General features: G+C 31.0%; 1 protein-coding gene across 2 annotated transcripts; it reads right to left on the bottom strand.

The window, feature by feature from the left end:
* Positions 1-4,095: 4,095 nt before the first annotated feature.
* LOC127702627 (lipopolysaccharide-binding protein-like) lies at positions 4,096-24,960 on the bottom strand. 2 transcript variants are annotated; one of them, XM_052206901.1, is made up of 15 exons: positions 24,828-24,960; positions 24,267-24,366; positions 23,552-23,683; positions 23,224-23,297; positions 22,154-22,308; positions 21,607-21,670; positions 20,475-20,566; positions 19,819-19,995; positions 19,011-19,079; positions 18,234-18,398; positions 16,603-16,670; positions 14,577-14,619; positions 13,758-13,821; positions 12,230-12,306; positions 4,096-6,883 (listed from the first exon to the last, which is right to left on the bottom strand). In XM_052206901.1, the coding sequence occupies exons 1-15, from the start codon at positions 24,928-24,930 to the stop codon at positions 6,773-6,775; spliced, it is 1,494 nt and encodes a 497-aa protein (XP_052062861.1). In that variant the 5' UTR covers positions 24,931-24,960; the 3' UTR covers positions 4,096-6,772. The 2 variants fall into 2 exon arrangements, with proteins under 2 accessions (XP_052062861.1, XP_052062862.1); XM_052206902.1 differs by lacking the exon at positions 4,096-6,883 and having other exon boundaries at positions 12,267-12,306; positions 13,758-13,847.
* Between the last annotated feature and the right edge of the window lie 334 nt (positions 24,961-25,294).

The raw sequence follows: 25,294 nt of genomic DNA, 5'->3' as shown, positions 1-25,294 counted from the left end.
TTTAGAATCGTTTTTATAACAGTGTGGACGAGACCATGTCTCGGTGCGCTCAGGTTGTCAATTAACTGAGTCATATTAGGTGAACGTTCCTCTGTAACGCTGAATTATCGCATCGTTCTTGTTATAGACATTTAAACTGTGGGATCGCCAAAGGTTCTAAACGCATAAATCAAATAATACGAATAACTAGCAGAGGACTTAACCTTGAGTGTTGATCTTAATGTTGAATACTTAAACATTCTTTACTGTTTCATTCTATTTAAATCACAACTAGAAGGCCTCTGACAGACTGCATGAGCGTAAAATCATTGTTATCGATAGCCGATGACAAACAAGTTAAAGGTAAATGATTCAGTTTTATTACCAATATAAGTATTACGGTTGTCCACACTGTTACGGGAATACCTCTAAATTAAAAGCAGGTGCTTAGTGCGTCTTGCGTTGATGTATTTAAATATCCTAGTTAATTGACATACCATTCACATGGTAATTTTAACAATACACGAAACAGAAATACATGTGTTATTGTCAACTGATAATGCTGTCTATTGTTAATCTGTATCATTTATGCATTGGGAAATTTTATGATCAAGAAGAAAAGAAAAGAAAAGAATAATTAAATCATCATTGTTCCTACAAGCAAAATTGAGTTCTCTTATTTATTTCATCAAACAGGTCGTATATCACAAAGCATATTAAAAAGATCCCAACCTTGCACTACCAAGAGCATCCCGAGAGCATTCAAAGGTATGCATCGTCCTTAGTGGTATTTGTCAATGTGCAGTCCAAAGGGGCGTTGAGACGGTGGGCACTAAGTCCCGTCACAACAAGAGCATTCTGCACGTATGTTATGGTTGTGCACCACAACATCAAATATCCAGTTGGTGAAAACGAAACATAAACGGATAAGGATCATAAACGCATAACCACAAATTCTTGCAATTAAAAACGCAACGAAACAACAATGCCGCAAAAGTATTCAATGTACTAGTATCCAAATGTCTCTTAAATTTGTCTTTAAATATAACAACTTACTCAAAACTCTGAATAGTTAATGCTGCTGCCAGACCATTGTCTCCTTACTCCTTTCACTCGTAATCTTCGGATCTGTACTTGGTAAAGAATTCACGAGTGTACAGTTTCATTAGAATAATATTCCTTAATCTAGTTTAATATCATTTCATAGCTGATGATTATTTGTTTAGGAAAATTATTCAAGGAACTTTCAACAAGGAACCAGAATGATAAATAAATATACAATTGTATTTTGTTTGGATGGATGTCATAGGATTCCATTTTTAAAATTTAAATTAATTTTTGCATAATTTGCTTTTAGAAATGAAGATTGGATTAGCTTACAAATTTGAAAGCTAGGGGATTATTTTCAAAGAATGTGCTGAAGCATGCTTGAAGGTTTCACCTTACTTGCAGGGATTGTTATGTTTCAGTGAAAACAGCATTGAACTTTCCTATGTTTGCCATGACGCGTAAATTCTTATATGTAGAAGAGTAATTACACATTTTGGTAAATGTCCTACTCTAGAAATTATTAACGCCATACCAAATTTGGCTTCTTTTTTAAACATTAACTTTTCTGATTTAATTTTTATTTTACCGAAATTTAATATTACGTATGAAAATGCAAGACGACATATATTTACACTAATCCCGCCTATTATCGGGAGGTTACTTCGATTTAGCAAATGATATATTATTTCAAATAACTAATACAATAATAATTGTTAAATTTCTTTATATGATCATAAAATTCTGTTCTCAATGAACAGAAAAAATACATGTAGTGCAAATGTACTATTATGACTAAGGCCAAATGTGTCATTACTTGTATGCGTAATGTTTATAAATTTCGAGACGTATACGCCCAATATGCTTGAATCAAAGAGTCTTGTGGAATAAAATCCCTCAATGAAAGACAAAAGAATAAATAATTTTTAAATATATATGAACAACTTAAAAAAAATAAATAATATCAGATTATCATATACATAGAATTAATAACTTATAATTTTACAGTATGATAATAGCATTAAATTTACGTGAATTCCATATTTTCCGAAATGGTGCTTAGCGGGCTGATATGAAAACATTAGCAACTGCTTCCGGTTATTATCGTATGCCTTTCCGTAACGTTATCGCATGGTATTCCGGCGTCACTCGGCAAATTCTGGAAAATACGTCTCAATGGTACGTTTTCAGTGAAAAACATAACAAAGTAGGGTACAAAACAAATATTAGGAAATAGGAAAATATAATATGTAAAATGCAAATATTACAATAAATGCATTTTCAAAGTTTTTAAAAATAGTTCTTGTCTGTATTTCTTCTGCTGAAGTATATGATAAATAAAGATCATTACATGTCATTTTACATTATGTTTTGTTGATTTTTTCATTGTCAATATAAAAAAATATTATAGTGTTTTTTTTCTCCTCTATTGAGGCATATGGTATGGACATTTCATATCGGATGTATTTGGCGTCCGTGGTCTGTAAACATTTCACTTTTTGAACTTCTTCTTGAGAACCACATAAAGGATCGATATCATTGAACTGTTATTTTTCTCCATTGTTGAAGCATATGATAAAAAGATCATAACATGTTATTTTTCATATCAGATGTATTATTTTTTTTAATTTCTAGTTCTGGAAGATATATAAATGAAACACAATCAGAAAAGTTTAGATTGTTAATGGAAAGAATATCATCAATATATCTGAATGTGAATTAAGCTATTAAATCAAGTTTTACGGACACAATCAGGATTTGGTTGCAATTGACTGTGTTGGAAAAAGTTTGTCAAAGGTGAGCACTGATACGTTCTACTTGTCGTCATCATAAATCTTGTCCTCCTGTGAAATCATCGAATGTGACCTATAACAGTATTTTACTGACAAGGAGCAATATGACCGATGTCACTTGCTTAGCTCTTGAGCTCTCTCCCTGGTTTTGGTGGAATTTCTCACTCAATCATTTCATTTCTGTGTAGTCTTTTATGGACTGCTGTTTGTCTTTTTGCCGTGAATTTTTGCCATTCCACTGCCTGTTTTTGTTAGACTAATGATTTGTATTGCCTCCTGATACTTCGTTCTAGATTTTGTATGTTATGAAGGATTACTCTTATTTAAAACAGAATATCATGAATATACAGCTAAAAGAAAAGGGACATTCAAACTCATAAGTCGAAAACAAACGGATAACGCCATGGCAAAACAAGAAAAAGACCAAGAGTACACAAAACACAACATAGAAAAACTAAAGACTGAGCAACACGAACCCCACCAAAACCCGGGGGTGATCTCATGTGCTCCGGAGGGATAAGCAGACCCTTCTTTACATGTGAATCCCGTCGTATTGATCATGTACCTAAGTGCAACCCGGTGATAAGTCTAATTCGGTAGGTCACATTCGGGTAAAAGAGGACAGGATAGAGGTTACACGGAAGGTATTGAACCAAGGGTCCAAGTGGAAAAGCTTAATTTATCACTTCGAAAGTTTTACGGATGCTATCGCAAGTTGGTTAACCACTATGGACTATATGTGTCCTATATAACCACGGAGATGTGTTCAAATAGTCGAAAGCACAGTCCCCGTCTCTTTTGTGACATCACTGAAAATGAGTAATTATCGACTTTGTACTGAACATGAGCACACGACGAGTGGAATAAGTAAAGCAGGATCTGCTTACCTTTCCGGAGCACATGATATCACCTAGCTTTTGGTGTTGTTTCTGTTGATCAGTCTTTAGTTGTTTATATAGTGTTTAGTGAACTTGTTTTTTGCAGTTTTATTTTTGCAATGGTGTGTTAGTTTCTCCTCGACTTCTGAGTTTTCAGTCTCTGCTTGGTATCGTCTGCCTCCTTTTTTTACAGAAGGTTTCTAACAGTTATTTACATTTTCTCACCAAATATAATATAGTTGTGATTTTGATGTTCTTACCACTTTTCCAATCCCAAATCAAATAAAAGGAGATCAAACAGAAAACAAGGAAAACCAAAAACAAGTTAGGGCAAATCTAATACCATGGACGGGATTTGTAATACATTTTGGGTCATATATTAATTATTAATTCAAATGTTAAAATTGGTATTTTTAGCTTTATTTACAATCATATTTTTTTACAAGTATAAGTATATATATTTTGATCATATTTATTTTTAGAAATATGTTAAAATAGTTTTTCTTTGTAACAGAATAAAGAATAAAGATTGTATGAAGCTAAAAGAATGTACAAGATTAAAAAGAGCTATATAAAAATAATAAGATATAGTACGATTAGAGACAAAAATGACGTACATGTAGAGGTTTTAAGCATCTATAAAACACTGCAGGTTGCAGTCTTGTAATTGACTACTCCATAGGCTTACATGCAAAACAGCTGATCTTTGAAGTTTTTTTAAAAATAAGATGCTTCATAGAATTTTTTTTCATGTACATATCATGTATGTAGTAATGTGAAATTGTGATTTAATCAAAACAAAATTGAATCATGCCACGAAGAATAAAAAGTTATGAAACCCTGAAGTCAAAACTATTTTTTTTCTACTTTCTTTTTGCTGTTTTTACTAGGCCGCACCACTTACAGTAAACATGATATCTTTCCTCTTTCCTGGTTTGATATCCCCAAAAAGATGCAATATTTTTTTTAAATCTAAATATATGTTTCAACTCAGCATAAACTTTTAATCAAACAGAAAAAATTGAGTTCAGATAAAAATTCAGAAAAAATGGACTATTTTATTTCACTTCATGTTTTGACATGCACCGGATACTGGAGTTGTAATACAAGACTGGTACCTGCAAGACCTTTAACAAAGAACAAAACTCAAAACGCATAGTGAGTAATAAAAGGCACCAAAATGACAAATGTTAAACAATTCAAACGAGAAAACTGACTGCTTGATTTATGTACAAAACAATAAACGAAAAACAAATATGATATAGAACAACAAACAACACCTACTGAATTACATGCACCTGATTTGGGAGAGGCACATACAGAATGTGGCGCGGTTAAACATGTTTGCTGGCGCCAAACCCTCCCCTAACCTGTGACAGTGGTGTAGGAGTACATCATGAGAGCAGACTATAAAAATCAGTTGAAAAAAACTTACCTCATCATTATTATAACCTACATATTAATAACATGTCACAGATTAATGGACAGTAAGCTCTTTGTTTTTGACTGAACAATATCATACCACATCTCCTTATTTTTATAATGGAGGGGAAATGCAAAATTTGGTTTTGTAATTTCTTTAAATTGGGAACTTTAAATGATACTCAGATATGTAAAAATCTGTTTGAAAACTGATGTATGATTTCTTTCCAAATCCCTTACATATATAACTAAAAATTTATACTTATTGATTATAGTGAACGATCACCTGCTTACGAACGCGATAGATCATTATTGAAAACGATAAGGTACAAATAAATTTAATAAAGTATACCTTTATCACCCTAATCAAATTAAAATTATCAATAAATAAAACAAAAAACACAAAAAAACACCATGAATGATGAAAATTTAATTTAACAAACTTTCATTTTCCCGATGTAAAAGGCCGACTGATCGTTTAAAAATTCTTTACGTCATAAAAACTGAAGGTATTGCAGATTTCATACTCATTAAAGAGTTTTATTCCAGGAATTAGGTATAAAATAATACAAAGAAAAGAATATAAAAAAATATATATAAGAATAGGAAATATCACCTGAACAGAACACCCAACATCTAAGTATATTTAACTAGACAGAGACGATGCTCCTGCCGTTCGCATGGTTGTTGTTCCGTTAACAATAAATTAGTGATGTTGACGTACAACTTGAAATGGGTGGACAACTGTACTTGGTAACTGTGGAACTGACACGAAAAACAATTTGTCCAAAATGCTATTTACCACATGAAAATTCACCATAAATACATTTTACACCCATGTGTAACGACAACGGTAAACTATGTGACTGTTTGTCAAAGGGCACGCATAAAAATAATTACTCTCAACATCTCGCATTTTTCGAAAGTTTACAAAAATCAAAATTCAGATAATTTGCAGTGGCTTCGTTTATTTACAAACAATCAGTATGATATACCAGTTCTAGCTGGAATTTTATAGAGGAGTTAGCAAGGCAATCCATGATACCGCATGTATAATTTCACTACAAATAACAAAGTTTAGCAACCAGTCATTTGTGAAAAGAATATAAAAAAAACCCATAAAAATCATTACAGTATAACACCCTTGGCAAAGGAACTAAAAACCTATAAATGCATCTATAAAAGTTCTAGCTTGAAAACTGAACGAGAAGTAAACTGGCATTTTGTCGTAGGAGCATCAAAATAGACATGTCAATGAACATTGGCCCATTCTGTGAAAATGACTTGAGACGTTGAAACGATTTGCAGTTAAATACAACAAATGGATATTTATCCAAACCCAAACAAATTGAGCCAAATGTTGCACAAACTTTTAAAAAAGGCCATCAAATATTTGAACTGGGTCTTCTGGCATTTAAATTCCCTACTGTGAAAATCGGTCTATATGTTAGTTGAAAAATGACAAAATGATGATTAAAACAGGCTGAAACAATACTATTACATAATAACATGGTCTTATGTGCAATGCTAAATCATTTACTTTTTCAACGTATCTGTATTCATCATAATGATTGTATTTTTTCCCACGAAGAACAATTAAGTCCATAAAGTTCTATCAAACAATTTTACATGGTTTCTTTTTTCGCCTTTGCTTCATGAATAAATGTTTTCCTGGTAAATCTCTTCTTTTGGCAAAAATCTTAGGACAGTTGACTTTCCCCTCCTTGGAATGTACTTAAGATTTGTCTCAATAAGGATTGCATTCTGAAAATAAGAATCGTTTTAAACGTAATATACAAGCTTGATCATTTTTAATCATAAACTCACAAACTTATATAGTTATATACATTGTATTCATGTTATTCATCGGAAAGTCAAAATCAGAAAAGATACATAAGCATCTATGTTCAGATTTCGCAATCCTTTATGCACATACATGATTTTTCCTTTACAATCAGTATAGTCGTCTGATCTGTAATTTTACCGATTAAGCCCTTTTCCCGATTCCCAATATCTAGTTTTATTTTGTTGCTATCCCATTCAAAATTATTAAACATACAAAATCCGTGTCTGGCCCTCGCTTAAGCAATGTAACCGGACATCGTTAGATATGCATAATAACGTTACATTCATTTGCTTTCACTTACTATATGTTGAATTGAAGAAATAAAAGTAAATGTTGGATATACGACAATGAAACAGCAACCTAACGAGAAAAATCAATGGAAATTTAGATGCAACATACAGTATTCATCGATAGACAGGTGTCTTTATAATTTGTCAAGTTCTTAAAGGGAAAATTCGCAAAAAAATAAAAATTTGATATTATGTTCATCCTAAATAAATAAGCATATTCCCAAAATATTAAAAGTTTATTCGTCTAGATAAGTGAGTAAATCGATTTTTAAAACCGACTATCAATTCTCGGCAAGTCGCCATCTTGAAAACTAATAATCACGGATATCTAATTACCACAAAGTCCTAGTACCTAGCATGACATGTCATAGTTAAAATGACGTGTCAAGCTTATGGATGTTCTACCCGAACAAGTAATGGAAGAAGTCTACATAGTTTCCCGGGTCCAGTAAAAAAGAAAGAATTGTACCAGACTTGGATCTGCAACTTAGACTTACAAGAAGCAAGCTTTACTAGTTACCTGTTACCTGTCTGGTAGGTTCACCATTTCTAAAGGTCACTCCAAATGGGATTTTTTTAGGTTAATAATATGTACGTTATATACAGTTGTACATTTAAACTTTTATAAAATACCAATATGTACCAAAAACAAGGTTGTGTGTGAGGACCATTTTGAAACATCTTGTTTCGAAGGAAATTTTATGGTAATTATAACTTTTCTTCTTGGCAGTTATGTTAAGAGATAGTTATTGCTTTTCTGTTGTTCTTCTGTTCTAAAGACATATGGTTGTGCAAAATGATATGAATTCGAAGGCCAGGTGCTTTAAATCTATTAAAATTAATTGTAACCTACAGTTGTTAACTTCTATGTAATTTGGTCTCTGGTGGAGAAATAAAACGGCCACACTTTTTTTTTTATTTTTATAGCTTTTTGTTTTGTTAACATGTTCAAGTGCATTGGTATATAACAATTCCGACTACGATTATTAAAATAAGAAGAATGAAAAACAGACAAGCTCATAAAATCAAGTAATGCTTTACTAAGATTGATTAGAATATTTAAAAAAATACTTTACAAGACATCTTAATTGTTTCAGTGGGTTTATATATAAGAAATATTCAGCGTAGAATGCCTAAGTCAGGTTTAAGAGCTGTAAATGACAGTAGATCGTACATCGGTTCCAGATTATTGTTCAGATTGTACCAAATAGAAGCTAGGACAATTCGGAAATAGAAATACATATAAAGTTTAGGGTCGGACCCGAAATCTCCATGACTTGTAACACTAGGGGAACAAAATTTAAGAATGGTTTAGAATATGTATAGTATAGGCCAACATTTAAGAGTTGTTAAGAATAGGTATAGGCCTAATCCCCATGTTATCTTTTTTCAATTTTACTATTATTTATATTTCAGCATCCATTCTTCCGTTTTCTATATTTTTTTTTTGTCCCGTTATTTCTAATCAGTACATCCCGTTTATACCCTAACATATGGTAACGGAAACAATTTTCATTTATCAAGGTCTTTGACTTTTGTCTTGTGATTTTCTGTAAAACATTCGGAATGCATTTGTGTCATTCAAATTATATGAAAAAGTTCAATATCACAGCTGCTAACCCTTCCACGAAAATTTTGAATTACCCCCTCCCCTTTTCCCGATTTTCAGAAGTCAAATTAAGCTGTGACTTCATTTTCACTCTAGATATAAACAGTGTTATATTTCGAAATGAATGCCGTTCGTTTTTTTATAATTGTTCATTTATTTAACATGTGAAATAAGAATATCAATTAGTAAACTTCGGACTATACAAATGCAGAATATACCGTGCATATAAATATAAAATTAACCCTCCCGACCTCACCGTGATTTAATGCCAAACGCTAGAAGAATTACAAGTACACCTTTCATTTGGTCATGGCTTTCAAATGTCTAAATTTAAGTGTTCCCGTACATTTTTTGCCTAATAAGGACAATCATAAATGCTTTTGTAAAACTAGCTAGTTCTATTTTCCTTTTTTCTGAGACATAAATAAATGATAAGAGTGTATATCATTTCATTCTGACACCTGAATTTAGTTTCCTGACTTTAACCGAAAATTGTTCATTTCTTAGTTTATTAACTAATTTGAATTCAAATAAATAATAGCACCAAATATAATTAAATAATTCCACGGCGATCCATTTGTATTTTGTGTATTAAACGCGACCTCCTGTCTTACAATCCACTGACCCGAATAGACAGTCACACCTGGCACGGTGTGCCCTAGAGGCCCGGCTTATTGCCGATCTGCAAATAACATTTTACCTTTTTACAAGCCTTCCACAAGTATTGCCAGAGAATAATACACACATCGTATAAACCTAGACATAGCGTAGATAGTAAAAGATCAATAATCGTACACCTATATATTGTCTTTACAGTTTAAGTTATATACTTTAATTTGTTCACCTCATCAGTCTGAAAAAGCATATATTAAAAAAAAATTATAATTTTTTGTGCTGTCTACAAAAATAAATCGAAATATATACGGTAAATATAGAAAATCTAACTCATGAATGTAAACAGTTGCATGTCTGTTCGTTTTAATTTCTTATTATCGGATGGTAATTAGATATCAAAATTAGTCATCGGCGCGCTTACGATTACGTTAAAGTATGATTAAAGACCAAGACTTTAAATGATTGTATTTTAAATCCCGGCATACAATACCAGGAGAAAACGTCACGACCTACAGGAAGTAGTCAATATTTTTTTTATTAATTATTGATTTTCTTCTTTATTACTGCACATATAGCGATAAAACTTTGTGAATATGTATTTTATGTCATAATGAACATATTTAAACTATAAGTAAATAATCGCGAATTTTCCCTTTAACCGTCTCGAGCTAAAAAAAAATGATAGTGAATAAAATAAACAAAAACAAAGATCTGCAATCACAACCAATTCTCCATAATAACAAAAACATTAAGGAGCATTAGCTGTCAAATTCATGTTCACTGATTTGACTCAAAGTCTCATATTTGGTTGATAACATACTAAAACGTATGTCCAAATTATAAAAAATCAAGAATAAACAATTTACGATGCATGGACTTGATAATATATATCTGCATTTCGTATGTATTTTCGTCTAGACGCCATCTAGTTAATCATCGAGGTGACGTCCGAAGTCATATAACCTTATATAAACATGGATATAGATATAAATAGATAGCGTACAATTGAATTTTTCTAGGTCTGTTTGATTTCATATCACAGGTTAAACAAAAATGTTAATCATCGTGTTTTACCCGTATAGGAATATTTTGTGTTGATCGAATCATTGAACGAAATTTTTAAACCTATTTTCACTTTCAATGCTGACATTCTTTTCCTTTTAATAGCTAAACACGCCTAGTACATGCGTAACCAATCTCCAGCTAAAGGGTTTAATTGGAGGTCACATGAATACGGAGTCAATGAGGTCGAATAATTCAGTGAATAATTCATCAGCGACATTTCTTAGCTTATTTTGACAAAACAGAACCAAAGTGGCTGCTAAAAGCGAATTATTATTTCACTATTTCACGTTTATTAATGATTGAACCAAAAAAAAAAAATTCATACCTCAATTTTGTGTACATCTCGTAGCCAATGCCCCTTAAAGATATGGCATACGACAACTACTGACGAGGTTCCTGACTTGAGACCCTCATATGAAAAGTGGCGGAATTTACCTAATTTTATGGGCTTTCAACCCTGACGCTTTTAATCTAAACTAGTAAATTAACAAAATATGTATAAAAGAACATGAGATAAAGCCAGTACTGTACAGGGATAACACTGAACTCTAAAATAACGGTATAATAGGTTTTATGTATCCTTCATTTATTTCTCATCATAGATACCAGGAGATACCAGGATTAAAATAATGTACGCCGATGCGCGTTTTGTCTACAAATGACTCATCAGTTACCCTCGAATAAAAAAAGTTTAAAGTGCCAAATAAAGTACGAAGTTGAACAACATTGAGGACCAAAAATTACGAAAGGTAAATTTTGATAATTTCGAATAGTATACATATAATATGTATTGGTTTTTTAATTTTGGTTCATTTGCATATTTCGAAATTTAGTGTGGCATCCATTTCGCTGAACTAGTACATATCATTGTGTAGCGGCCAGCTGAAGCACGCCTCCGGGTGCGGGAATTCGTTCGCTGCGTTGAAGACTCATTGGTGGCCTTGTGCTGTTTTTTTGCTCTTTAATCGAGTGTTGTTGTCTCTTTGACCCTATTCTATGTGATATACTTTTGTAATTCAAACTTAATATTTGCATTATGCTATCAAAATTACATACAGAGGAGACATATCTCTGTGTCAATAGTTTATTGTTATATTAAATAAATGTAGTATTATCGAATACTTTTCAATTATATAAAGTTTTTAGGTTCTGGTGCATATGATTGAAACTAGCATCATATTGTGTCTGTCGGAGTTGAAGTATTATAATTTGAAAATGAATAATATTTCCTGTTGGAGTAATGCAGTGATATGCACTAAGTGTATATCTCATGGTTGTTTCATGAAGGAAAAAACCACGCACTAATTAAACTTCCTAAAATACTTGACTATGTTGACCTGCGTTGCATGTCTAATGATCTATTCATTGTTTTTATTCATCAATTGAGTTCGTTTAAATATGGATTGATTGTTTGGTTACTTCAAAGAGTATTTCCGTATTGAGTGCGTTTCAATGATACTTTTCCATCGACATCTAATTAGCTTTCATTAATTTATAAATTTTCAATGGTAATTGTTCATCTTCTGGAATGTAGGCGGTTTCACCTTTTTTTCTCTTTTTAACGTTCTTTTTCAAGAAATCAGTTTTATATGAAGTGAGTATGAAGTTTATCGAAAACTCCATTCAAAATTTTACCAACTGCACATCAATTTAATATGTAAATGAATAAAGCTGATTAGTTTTACCTTCCTTAGTTTCAGTTCAGGTTGTAGGAATTGAAAGCTGTCTATTGTTGGTAGTGGAAATCCTCTTTTACACAGACCTAAAACAGACAAAATGTCAGTTAGATATATACAAAACTTGTTATGATCAACACGATAAGTGCCACTGGTGGAGTAGGAACTGCGTATCATATCGAAGCATCTGATTTTGTTCGGGTCGTTGTTTCTTCATCATTCGATGTCTTCGGATTTTGTATTTGTCACCTTTTTTTTAGCCATGGTGTTTTTCGTCGACACACGTTTTTTTTTTTATTTTCCCTTATACCCCCCTCATTCCTTTTATATATTCTTTACCGTTTTGCAACTCTCTGTACTTTTTAGGCCCTTATAGATTATGAAGAACTCAAACGTTCATCGTGTGGCACTCCAAATATGAGGTGTCTAGTGGATATGATGAAGGTTGTGCGTGGAACAAATGTTGTGCGCAGGATGATATTTATTTTACGTTTTTATACAAGAATTCATATAATGAATTTGTTGTGCTTGACCGTTTAACAAACTAAGCCATATCGGCGCTATTCTAACGGCAGTTAAATAATACCTTTATATGTTGTAGATATGTGTATTCTATCAAACCAGATTTTACCCATCATTTTCTCCGTCAGAAATAAACATCTATTTTTTTACTCTATCCGATGTTTCATAACGCTTGATTTTGTCAGTTTTTATGAACTTCCCCCTTTTTTGAATTTACATTGAAGTTATACTTTTTTCTACCAGTAGAGGTTATCAGATATAAGAACTTCAACAAATTAGAATGTATTCAAACACTGGTTTGCAACAGTTTTTTAACGAATGACTCCTATACTCTTCACTTCAATCAAAACGTATGATCGCCTACATCTTTTCATTAAACATAATTAATTTGATGAAAATGGTAAACACAGATAACAGTTTCTTGTATTAGGACGAGCAATACTTCCTTCTTAATTAAGAACAACACTTATTCAAATTATACGTAGAAACATAAGTGTCACGTTTTGGTATTGATTTTGAAACATATAGTTGGAATTTCATATGGAATTACATGTAGTTGTAACTTCTTTTCAACCGACCTGTTATTCTCTTTGACTCATTAAAAGCAGAACTTATCAACACCATATTAAAGACTAATAAAATCTATAAAAATCGTTCATATGACTTTCATGTACATTAATAATATATTGTAAGTCAAGAAATCCAACTTGTGAGGGAAAGCTGACTGTAAGTAGTCAGTGCTTAGGTACTGACATGATTTATAACATATACGTATTTAAATTTCCCGTTCATGAATTTAGAAATAATTAGGAAACTAAGGTTCCAACTTCCTCAGGCAAAGTTGACATTAGATCAAATTTGCTATTCTGTTTAGTTCCATTTGTTAATTATGGTTGCAGCGATCCCAATAAACTCCTAAAACTTTGTTTGAAGCGGATATACTAGTAATAAGAACAGACTTACCGTCTGCAACAAACAAATGTTTATGTTTACATTTAATTTTATGCACACTTACCGGATACCATTGGTGCTAAAGTTGGCATCAGAATGTCATCTGCCAGAAATTGTAATGCTTTTTCCTGTTTAGGGATGATATATTATATATCTGTATCAATGATATATGTTGGATGTAATATCTTGTTAAAATCAAACAAAAATGCAATATCTAGCAAACAAAAATTTATTTTGATGTGGGAGTTTTTTCTTCACGTTGAAGTCCTCACTGGGCTTTTAAGATGACGAACAGCAGTAAAAACGCCGGTTCCTTTGCTATTAATTTTCTTCGTGTGCACGGAAGGGTTATGCGTCATTCATTTAATCACTTACCATGGCTTATCCATTCGGACACTGTAATTGATTTTACATAAATGAATAGGAAAACATTTTGCCCAATGTTATATATTAGATTACCTTACAAGTATTTGGCAATACCTATCGGAATTTTGGATCCTTAGTGACTTCAACTTTGTACTTTATTTAGCCTTTTTAATTTGTTTGATTTTAGCGTCATTGATGAGTCATTTGAAGACGACATGGTATCTATGATGAGTTATTACATTATTTTTTGCTAAACTAATAACTTTCTTTACACATAATAGACTTGCACATTAAACGGAAAACAAATCGCCATGATGATACCAGAAATTTATTTAAGATAACTGCAGGTAAAAACATAATTATTATGATTAATTGTCTTCTAATGAAAAGTTTTCGTTTATTTCACAAATAGTTTTAATAGTTTAATTGCTGCTATATGTAAACAATTTTTAAAACAACTGCACATTTTGTTTATATATTTATGTATGCGTGTGTAGTCTATAATAGCTCAACTTACATCTATTGCACCAATTACAGAGTCTGTGACGTTTGTCTGAATCCTAAAGATAAATTTATAGGATTTTATTTGTTGTTTTTTTGTGATGTTAAATTGTTATACTTGCGACATTTGTCTGAATTCTAAAAATAACTTTATATAATCTGTTTTGTTTTGTTGTTAAATTATAAAGAACAGGACTTAAACTTGATTCCAAGCTGCACATGACGAACTTCATTTTTGCATCAATATATTGATGTAAACAAATCATAATCAATTAAAACATGTAGACATTAGTGCATCACTGTCCTGATATTTTGATTTATAGTATTGCAATGAGACATTGAACAATACCTTCCGTGTACCTGGTTATTTTAGATGTATTAACAATTTTATCAAATATTCAAAAGGTAATCAAACATATATTTGTTGCAATGCAATACCGCAATTTTCAAACTAAAGCATATAATTTTATATGTGAATGAAATCCTGCAATTGTACTCCTATGAAGTCATACTACAATATTTGTTGTCATTAACTGCAAATGACGTTGAATCAAAACGAAGTTAGATGGCGTAGATATATATAGTTCATCGTATTTTCCACAGGCACTTGTTTCAGAATTTTTTTTCCTATATACCTTAATATAACACAAGGTACTTAACTCGCATTTTTGAAAAATGTCACCCGGTCGCGAAATTCCGTTATTTACCGATTTCTCGGTTTTTGTCAACCCCACTAAAACTTATTATGCCGTAAATCTAAATTGATTTATCTACACAATGGTGTATAACATGCCTACCTTTGTAGTAGGAATCATCCGTATAGCAGGCCTACCCAAGTATGTCAACCGTAATTATTTCGTCTACCTACACTCGATTGGAAACATAAGACTCGAAGTAAATGATTAATTACAAAAATTATTTAATAAAAAAACTGTTAGTTTTTGTCTCAATAGAACTTATTATCCAGTTAGTAAAATTGTATAAGATTCCGTGAAAAAAAATCTAACAAGTGTTATTTGAGGTATGTCTTATAAGTTACGAGTTTCTATTTTTAGACACAAATTTTTCCATTCCATCATTGTCATTCAGACTCTCTCTGAACTTTACATATGAAATGAGACAAGATCAGATAACTCCGAAAAACATTTATTTTAGCAATAGACCTTCCCATAAAAGTTAACCAATCGGAAACCGAGATATATAAAGAGAGTGGGAAGATACCTTTTACTGCGAGTCTTATGTTTCCAATCGAGTGTAGGTAGACGAAATAATTACGGTTGACATACTTGGGTAGGCCTGCTACGGATGATTCCTACAACAAAGGTAAGCGTGTTTTACACCATTGTGTAGATAAATCGATTTAGATTTACGACGTAACAAGTTTTAGTGGGGTTGACAAACGAGAAATCGGCAAATAACGGAATTTCGCGACCGGGTAAAATTTTTCAAAAATGCGATTTAAGTACCTTGTGTTATATTGAGGTATATACGAAATCTTTTTCTGAGACAAGTGCCTGTGGTATTTTCTACTTTACCAAGATTAGAAATCTTATGCAGTGTTATGAAAAGAATCACTAATACAAGAATTTTGATATCAGAATATATTTAACGAATGACCAAAAAACAACACATTGATTCTCGGATGCGTGTATCGAATGAACGAATTATCACTGTTGCTTAGTAATTAGTTGAAGATTGAATAATAACATTATTAATCTATAAATGATAAATGATGACAAAGTTTGCCAATTACTGTCGCTACATAACTGGCAAGATTCCTTTCATAACAACATCACTGTTCACCAAGACCTGTATGCAAGTTAATTAATAGAAGAGTTTGGAACTAAATACATTCTTGATAGTTTACTCTTGACGACCAGCCATATTCTATGCTTGTGTTTGTCAAGGTAATGGATGAAGATTTCAAAACACGAATGCTAGATAAAGATCATACTTTTAACTTGATATAAGTTAAGATAAAAGCATTGCGAAAATTTCAACACTTAGCAAGAAATGAAAGATACGTTATTTCATGTACTAACTCGCTCCTTGCTAATTGCCCATAAAGCATCCTATCATTTAGCCTTGGGTTTACTTTCGATCCTCCAACCTATTGTAAAAATATAAAAAACTCAAAACAGTAATTATAAAAATGTAAAAAATGTTCGGACACTAGAGTTGTCTGGTCGCAATATCTAATGGCGTCTTATTTAAAGAGTATATTAAAACAACACTCGTTTTAGTTGTATTTGTCATGCAGCAGTAAGTGCCTCAGCACTAACGTGAATTTCCGGAAATTATCAGTTGATAAATTCAGACATTACTAAGAAGCTAAATTTATAAGTATCTCAGGCAAAGTTCACCTTAGTTGGATTTGGCTATACTTTTTACGTCCTTTTGATCATATATATTCTAAAGTATTATAGTATTGAATTATTCTAAGCTATAAAAATTTTTAAATTAAGCGTTCCTGTTGAAGGCAAATCATGAAAAACGTTTCTGACGTATTCGGTTCATAAAGTGTTATTTTCATCTCATGGTAGCATCTATGTCAATGTTTGTAGAAATAACAATACCTCAATTTATCAAACGAGCAAAACGATTGAAAGCCTGTTTCCAGCAGATAAAGATTAAAGGGAACTTTATTAAAATTTGCACCCTGCTTCGACAATGCTGCTGCAATATAGTTCGGTAATTATTTCTTGAAATTATTTTTAAAAAATATACGAATATACGAATGTGTATACACAGTTACACATTCTCTTTAGTACATAACACAATTTGGAAAGTTTTATTACTCTTGGATAAAATTTGTAAAAGAATACCGCAGAAAAAATTAACATTGCTTGCGCCATTTTGAATACCATAACAATTCCAAAATGTGTATAGATTGTGGTGCATGTCTTCAATATATACGGGTCAAATGGGTGGCAAACTGTAAGAAAGTTTTTGGACAGAAAAATGCCCATTTTTACTTAAAACAGTCCTCCCGCATGATATTTACAATATATAGTATACACCGATCTGAATTTCTGTTATCTTAATCATTTAGAATAAGATATTGCTTGATACACAGATACAAACAAAGAAGGTGAAGATAAACAGAAATCAGGGTTTGTAGAAATAACACAGATATCAGAGAAAAGGGAAGGAGGCAAAGTTGGAAAAAGAAGGGGAAAACTTCTCCTGACATTATAATACCTCTTACTAAATTTTTAGGAATATTTTCAATTTAAACTGCTGAAATTGACACACATGAACTACATCATCCAGATGGATTCAATTTTAAATTGATATATGATATATATAACACACACACACACACAACTATGATGTAGGTGGTTTTCAAACTAGATGCTAAACAAATTCTCAAATTGAGCTCATTTTTGAACTAGTGTTATCAATAATTATTCGTTTCATTTTCTAATATAAAAGTGAATAGGAGCGTAAGAAATGAGGATATTCTATGAAACTTCAATTGCAGTATATTAACCACAACATTTTGTAATACATTGTAAATTTTCAATAGATGCTCAGTTTGAACAAATAAACACATATAGATACTTCAAACTGTATGATCTGCGATTTGTTTCTAAAATTCCAGGACTTTTTTGTATAAGTGCAATAACTAACAAAAGATGTTATAAAACTTCATATTATATATATTACTGACCGCTGAAACTCTAAACAAGTATTGACGACTGTTGTCCAGTTTTCTGACATACACACTAATATTCCCTTCTGCTGTCACACTAACAATACCATTTATGTTAGTTACTGGTTGTTTGGTACTCATCATATGAAGCTCTACTGAACTATTTGGGAAGGACTTCGCAATCTATGCAAAATGTATGAACACGTTTAGGTTTCTTGTTGTTCAAAAGATATTGCAAGGTAGAACTATGCAATTAAATAGAATAAAAAAGAATAATGATAAAAAAGAAATAAATGTGATTTACGTTTTTTTTAGAACATTTATTTGAATGCAAAATTATGTATTTTTGCATCGTAAATGCCACTTGTTTAGTTTGAACCATTCAAAATTTAAAATAATGTCTTAATGTGTTTGCCTAATGCATTAAGAGACAATTATTGCTATCATGAAATGTCAATTTATGAGATGATTTTGGAGAAAATAACTGTTTTTGTTTTATAGATATGATAGTTTTCTATACTAATTTTAAATAAAGGACAAATTTTTATTATTTTGTTGATAGATATAAAAATGGCTACAGGAGTCTGTTTTAGTTTTAGAATATTTCAAATACCTTAGTCCAAACTCCAACTACGACGTGCATATTTCCAAAATAGTTACTCATTATACGCGGTATTCGACGTTGGAAACAAGGATTTATTTTATTCATAAAAAACAATATGCGTTTTTTTTAACCGTGGGGAATATAATAAAGTTTAGTAAACTGAACAAATTGTTATTTTGTAAATACTTTACCTGCGGAATTAGTTTTCCAATGCATTTATCTGAGCATGTGGTGTTCAGCATACTCTTCCTACATCCAATCTTCAAATCAGCCAAAGAAAATATTTTGGTGTTAATGTTGAAACGCATTTTAATTAAAATACATTATTTTATAATTCACACAATTACTTTTAACTAATATGTAGTATTTCTAATTAATCTAATAATAATATGTATTTCTGAAATATACATTCATCATAATAATGTCAGTTAAAATGTAAACCTAAAGCAAAGTAACGAACCACAACATGCAACACATATCAAGTTTTGAGTTTGCTTCGAGTACCTCTATTGTATTGTAATGGCACGAAATAAAGATTTTTAACGTGATAGTTTACAATGTTTCAATTCTCAGAAATAAGTTTAACCCTGCCCGGACAAGAGATTCTGACTCTGTGTCTTACCTCTAAATCCCACGTTCTAAGCGGAGAAGAAACACATTTCAATTTTAAAGTCTTTGATTTTTAGCAAGGGTGTACACCGACGACCTCCAACCCTCTAGGTGAACATGTAACCATGCTAGATTTTGAGGGTCTGATTTCATAACTAAATAGGGTTGTAAGGCAATATTTGAAATGCGACATTTGATAATATAGGATACAATGATTTGATAAAGTAGATTTTGTTCAACCTCTCAAAAATAAGGAATAGAATATAATTGAGATAAATGTAATACTGTTCATAACTACCGTAACAGTATTGGTACTTAAAATTGTCAAATATATGTATAAGTCGTAGACTAAAGGAATATCTTATCACGCTTAATGATAATTATACTTACGTTTGTTGACGTTATGTTGAACACAAGCATGTTGTGCCTGTAAGCTTGGAAAATCATAGTATTGAAAAGATAATCAGATATTGCTATGTAGGCCATTTTTGTAGTGTCGTAATTGGATGGAAAAGAAGCGGCTGAATATGGTGCTTCATTTTGACTATTACGCCATAATACCGTTCCCTATAAAAAGAATATATAACGTTATACAACTTATTCATTATAGATGATAAAAAAAAATTTACATAACACACATAAATAAAGTTAGTTGAATAAAGGTGAAAGTAATGTGGAAATGTTATTACGCATAACACATAAATTCAACTTCAAATTCATCTTCAGCTCATTGCGGATCCGATCCTAACTGTTTCTTTTAAAACAAGTGGAACGCCGAGTAAATTTTGACCACTTCCCATGCATAAAACAATTGCAAGATCAATGATTCGCTGAAGAGAACTTAATAATTTAGATAAACGCTAATTTAAATAAATATGAGGTGCAAAATGGCATTATATTTGGAAAATTCTGAGAAAATTTCTATAACATCTAACAAGATGCTAAGGAAGAGTAAGATAATTGAATTTCATATTATTCTATTGCACATGGATTAAGTTGTTCCAATGTTGGTATTATATACATGCATATCAAATAAAACTATATACCTTGAGGTGTACTTCTAAATAGTTCGTTGACACACTTGGAATGGATGGAAGCCTATAGTCAACCATCATGGAATTTCCAAGCGGAATCCTTACTGTATAATATAATTTAATCAATAAAGTTCAATATAATATTTTGTAAAATATGTATATTGGCTATAAGTAGACAATGGTTGATGTTTCGAGTGTGACTTTTGCCCTCAATGTTGACTGGTGAAAACCAATAAATTTCTAGAAAATACAAATGCTTATTGTTACCAGGCAGGCTTGATCACGTGATCACTAATCCTTGGCTTTTTCCTGTTTCCACAAATCATTTGGCATCATGACTTTGCCATAACCGTTAATAAAACAATGGCATCGTATCAAATCATAGACATATGTATAATGCAGTTGAAGTTCGAATCATGTTGTCTTAAGGTTTTCTGTTGATTGCGTTTGTTCTAGTGCACCGGTCACTGCTAAGTTTTATACAAGCAAATTTCCATTGTGGTAATCTCATATGTAAATTTCATGAAAACATTTACTCATATAAACATTTCTTGTTGATTCTTATCCGCCAAGAATTATATGGAATGATTTCCAATACGGGTAAACTTCAAGTTAAGTCAACATTATTTTTTAATTATGAACTTTACGTAAAGATATGATAATTCATATTGACTTCCTGATTAAACCGTCTTATTATCTGTTTATTTGCATTTTATTGTATTTTCACTTCTTTTAATGTGTATATATAAACATGTAAATACAATACGTTACATCGTATAGATTAGTATTTCAAACACTAAGACTTTTCACCCCTAGACATTTGAGCGCTACAGAAGATAAGACTTCTAAATAATCAACTCGCGCCTAGCGTTCCATATCATAAGACTAATATATTCTAGTTCTTTTAAGTGGAGACAGCAAAATGTGTCACACTTTGTTTTTTTGGGGCTTATATTCCACGAACTGCACGATAAGAAATATGAAAGTAAACCATTGTTTCGATACAACAAACTAATTAATTTCTCTGATGTGTATAGCATTGTTTGCATTGCAAAAAATAATCTAACTCAGATACATAATCTCAACATGTTTATGTTTTTTCCTTGAACATGTTGAATGGTAACTCTGATATAAAAAAAAATACCTTTCACATTTGAAACAATTCTCTGTGCATTCTTCTCGACAAGATCTTTTAAGATTCCACACAACTGTAAAGAAGACTATTCAGTATTAGAGTATTGATAAAAGTTGTTAACTGGCTTAACTTTAATTCAGTTTTGCATGTAAAATTGAGAATGGAAACGGGGAATCTACACTGTCGCAACCCACTAAATCAAGCAATTTGTTAATGACTTCGAAGCTTTATATATTCCAAGACTCGCAAAAAAGTGAAAAAGACGAATAATCCATAAAAAAGAAAACATTTTTGCAGACTTATTATACGACAAGAGCTTTAGACATTTTACCTAAAAAAATAATCTTCTCCAGAACCAAATTCACATACGACGTGTTATTTTCATTTTTAATACTCAATTCTGTGTTAGAATCTACATTTCTGAACAGTAGATTTAGTTTTACGTCTTACATTCTTTTTCGTGAATTAAAACTAACATTTATAAAATCTTACTTGTGATAAATGGTGGAATTATCAATAGAATTTACCTTTTCCACATACTTCTTGCATAACTTACATTGTTCTGGAATTGATTACGAATACCCTGAATAGCCTTTTCTGCGAATAGTTTGAATATCCAGTCTTTTCCACCATGAAATACGTACTTTATTGGACCATATGTATGTAAACATTGATAAGCCCTTACAGTTGGTCTTCCACTTCCATCTGTCCCTTATGTGTTAAAATAGAGACAAGAGAAATTAAATTTTGAATAAAAAAAAACCAGTGCATAATTAAAAATACAGATAGTGCTAATTGGAAGGTGTAAATTTCTCCTACTTTTTATCACAATCATTTGTAGAGAGATAGCTTCATTTTTCAGATACTATCAGCTACATCCAAACAGTATGTTTATTAACTGTCAAATTAATATATATCTGAATGGATATATAATTTCAAATACTTGAACCTCTAAGGCTTATCTGAAAGGATAACATACATTAAAAATGTTATTATATAACAGCAAAGCAGGGCTGAAAGGAAGTAAGAATCATGTATTAAATGTATAGTAAAACAATGAATGGATTTCCATCGTGCATATTTCTGAATTCTTTTAATCCCTGCAACTTGATCCTTTTGATTTTTATCAGCTCATCAAAGTTATGCTTTTTATTTACAATATTTTGATCTTAAACATAATTGTAGAGATATTATTTCCAAAATTAAGGTGCATTTAATGCTGTGAAACTGGTGACGTCTTAGTGTCAATCAAGTTTGAATTCCTAAAAGTTCTAAAGATCTACCACAAAATCTTCAATCACAACTTTGCAATAACATCCAATTCTTTGCTTTTTCTACGCTTTACGCTTCCATTTCAATGATCAATTGAATACTCGACCACATCGTCACATTAAACACATTTTTCCCACGAAAATGGGAAACGTAGTTAAACATGTTAAAATTTTTAGTTTTAGGTCATACAAATCTAGTCTCAATGTACATATTTTCTTTCCTGTCTTTTTGATCTGTTATTAATTGATGTCTCGAGCTCGTTGACAATCATACGATATTCCGTTTTTTATTTATCAGTTATGCCTATATTATACCCAGAAACAACTTTGACATTTTATGAATATGATTTCATACCTAATTGTATTATAATTTTGAATGACATTGTTGAAAAATTCACCGTGAAGCTTCCTTTGTCTGAATGCTTGACGCTGAAATAAACACATAGATTTAGATTTAATCAATTTGAAAACGGTTTACTGTTGTATATGTCCATAGTTTTTTTTAAATTTTATTTTCATACATATGTATATATATATTTATTTTTAAAAATATTGTTATTACATATATTTATGCAGAAAGAAAGAAAAGTAAATTTTGTTATTAAACGTGAACTGTAAAAGCGAAATGTTTGCATTTTATTACCAGTACATATAATTGAAAACAGAGAGGAGGAAAATCTTACAAAAATCTGCTATATTCATATTGATATTGGCCGTCAATATCCAAATCAATCTTTTCTGCAGTCCATCTGAGGCTATTTTCTGTATATCGTGTAAAACTACTCTTTCCAAGTTGAAACTTTTTAATCTTAATACTAAAAGAAAAGAAGTATGCAAGTATATTACAAGATGTTTAACTTGATATACATTAAGTAGACATATATGATATTTATAGGGGTGCAAATCACTTAAAAAGGTCATCTAATTTTTTAATAAATGTGACATAAAATATATGTTTTAATCAAAACTAATATATTAACAGCAGACGACACTCTCTGCTTTGGCTATTCAATAATTTTGTGAAATCAATTATTTTACTCATGAATTAGACTTACTACCTATGGTCTACGAAAATTACCAAATATTGTAAATACAGTAAAAAAAAAAGAAAATGAGATATCAATTTAACAACAAACAGAATTCGAGTTTGACAAGAAATGAAAGGATTTCTAGAAATGGGAACACTAACACGAAGGAATAGTATTGACTTTTTGACACAGAGCATGTTTTTTTTAAAGGACAGATGACAAAATGGAAACATCTACATGTTCCTCATGTTCTTAAACAAAATTAATAAAATTTGACTTTACTATTCATTGCTGAGTTTTTTTTTAAATTTCTGATATAAGAGATAATGACACACAAAGAAAGACATTTATATACTGGTGACTAACTAACTCTCTCAGTTCATAATTAACGTTGATGTCACGTCCAGTTTGTTTTGAAATCTTCATTGTGTTTACATTCTTGGAAAGTAAATCAGCTGCCACAGTATTCACTTGAAGGAAAACTCATGAATTTAAACCATTGATATGATTTAATACAAAAAAAACTATATAGCCAGTAGCAGCAACCTGTTACATAATTTTAAAACATTTTATTTTGTGTTGTCTGTTCTCATTTAAAAAAATTTATTCGAGACAAACATAATTAAGATTTAAAACAAAAAAAATATTATATTCTTTGTTGAACGTCTGTTGAAAAACTTTGAACAAATGATGTTGGAAATATAAAGGTGATGAACAGTCAAAATATATACTAAAACACATGCACAAAATAGCCGATTCACACGAAACAACTTTAACATGTTCCTGAACGAAAATTTTATGGAAATTACAAAATTATCAACTAGAAATATATTAAACACCTGTAACAAGTCATAAATAACTGAATATTGTCCAAGATGGAATTTTTCAATGACAATAACTAAAGGGAAAGACGTGTTTAATTTGTACATACCAATATTTATCCCATTTTGCGTTATCTGAAGTCTGAATCCTGGATTTTTTGCCAAGAGTCCTTTCGAAAATATAAACAAACTGAATATAAATAAAAGCCACATATTACTTCAAAATATTTGCGTAAAATTAGATCAAATTTTAATGACAGGAATTTTTATACATGAAAATACTTCCTTCTTACTCTAATAGTTTCCTATTGTCGACAGTTATCAATAGATATTTGGTTTTTGAAAAAAGTAATTTTCAAAAAAGGCTTTGAAACTATATTTGTGGATATTTACATGTTTTTGCTTTATTGTTTATGGAAGCTACCATGAGTGAATGAAGATTATAAAGATATAATTTTCTATATATATTATAAAAGTATATATTTATAAAGGCTTTTAATGTATCGCAAGGGTAATTGTAAAGGATCCGAGGGTCAGTTTTTCTGTTCGCTGTTTTTTGTTCAAATTTATTCTTTTT

The sequence above is a fragment of the Mytilus californianus genome, unplaced genomic scaffold (assembly GCF_021869535.1).
Source record: "Mytilus californianus isolate M0D057914Y unplaced genomic scaffold, xbMytCali1.0.p SCAF_5, whole genome shotgun sequence".
Classification (NCBI taxonomy): domain Eukaryota; kingdom Metazoa; phylum Mollusca; class Bivalvia; order Mytilida; family Mytilidae; genus Mytilus; species Mytilus californianus.
The sequence above is the reverse complement of the archived record's forward strand: the minus strand, read 5'-3'. Positions and strand labels throughout refer to the sequence as shown.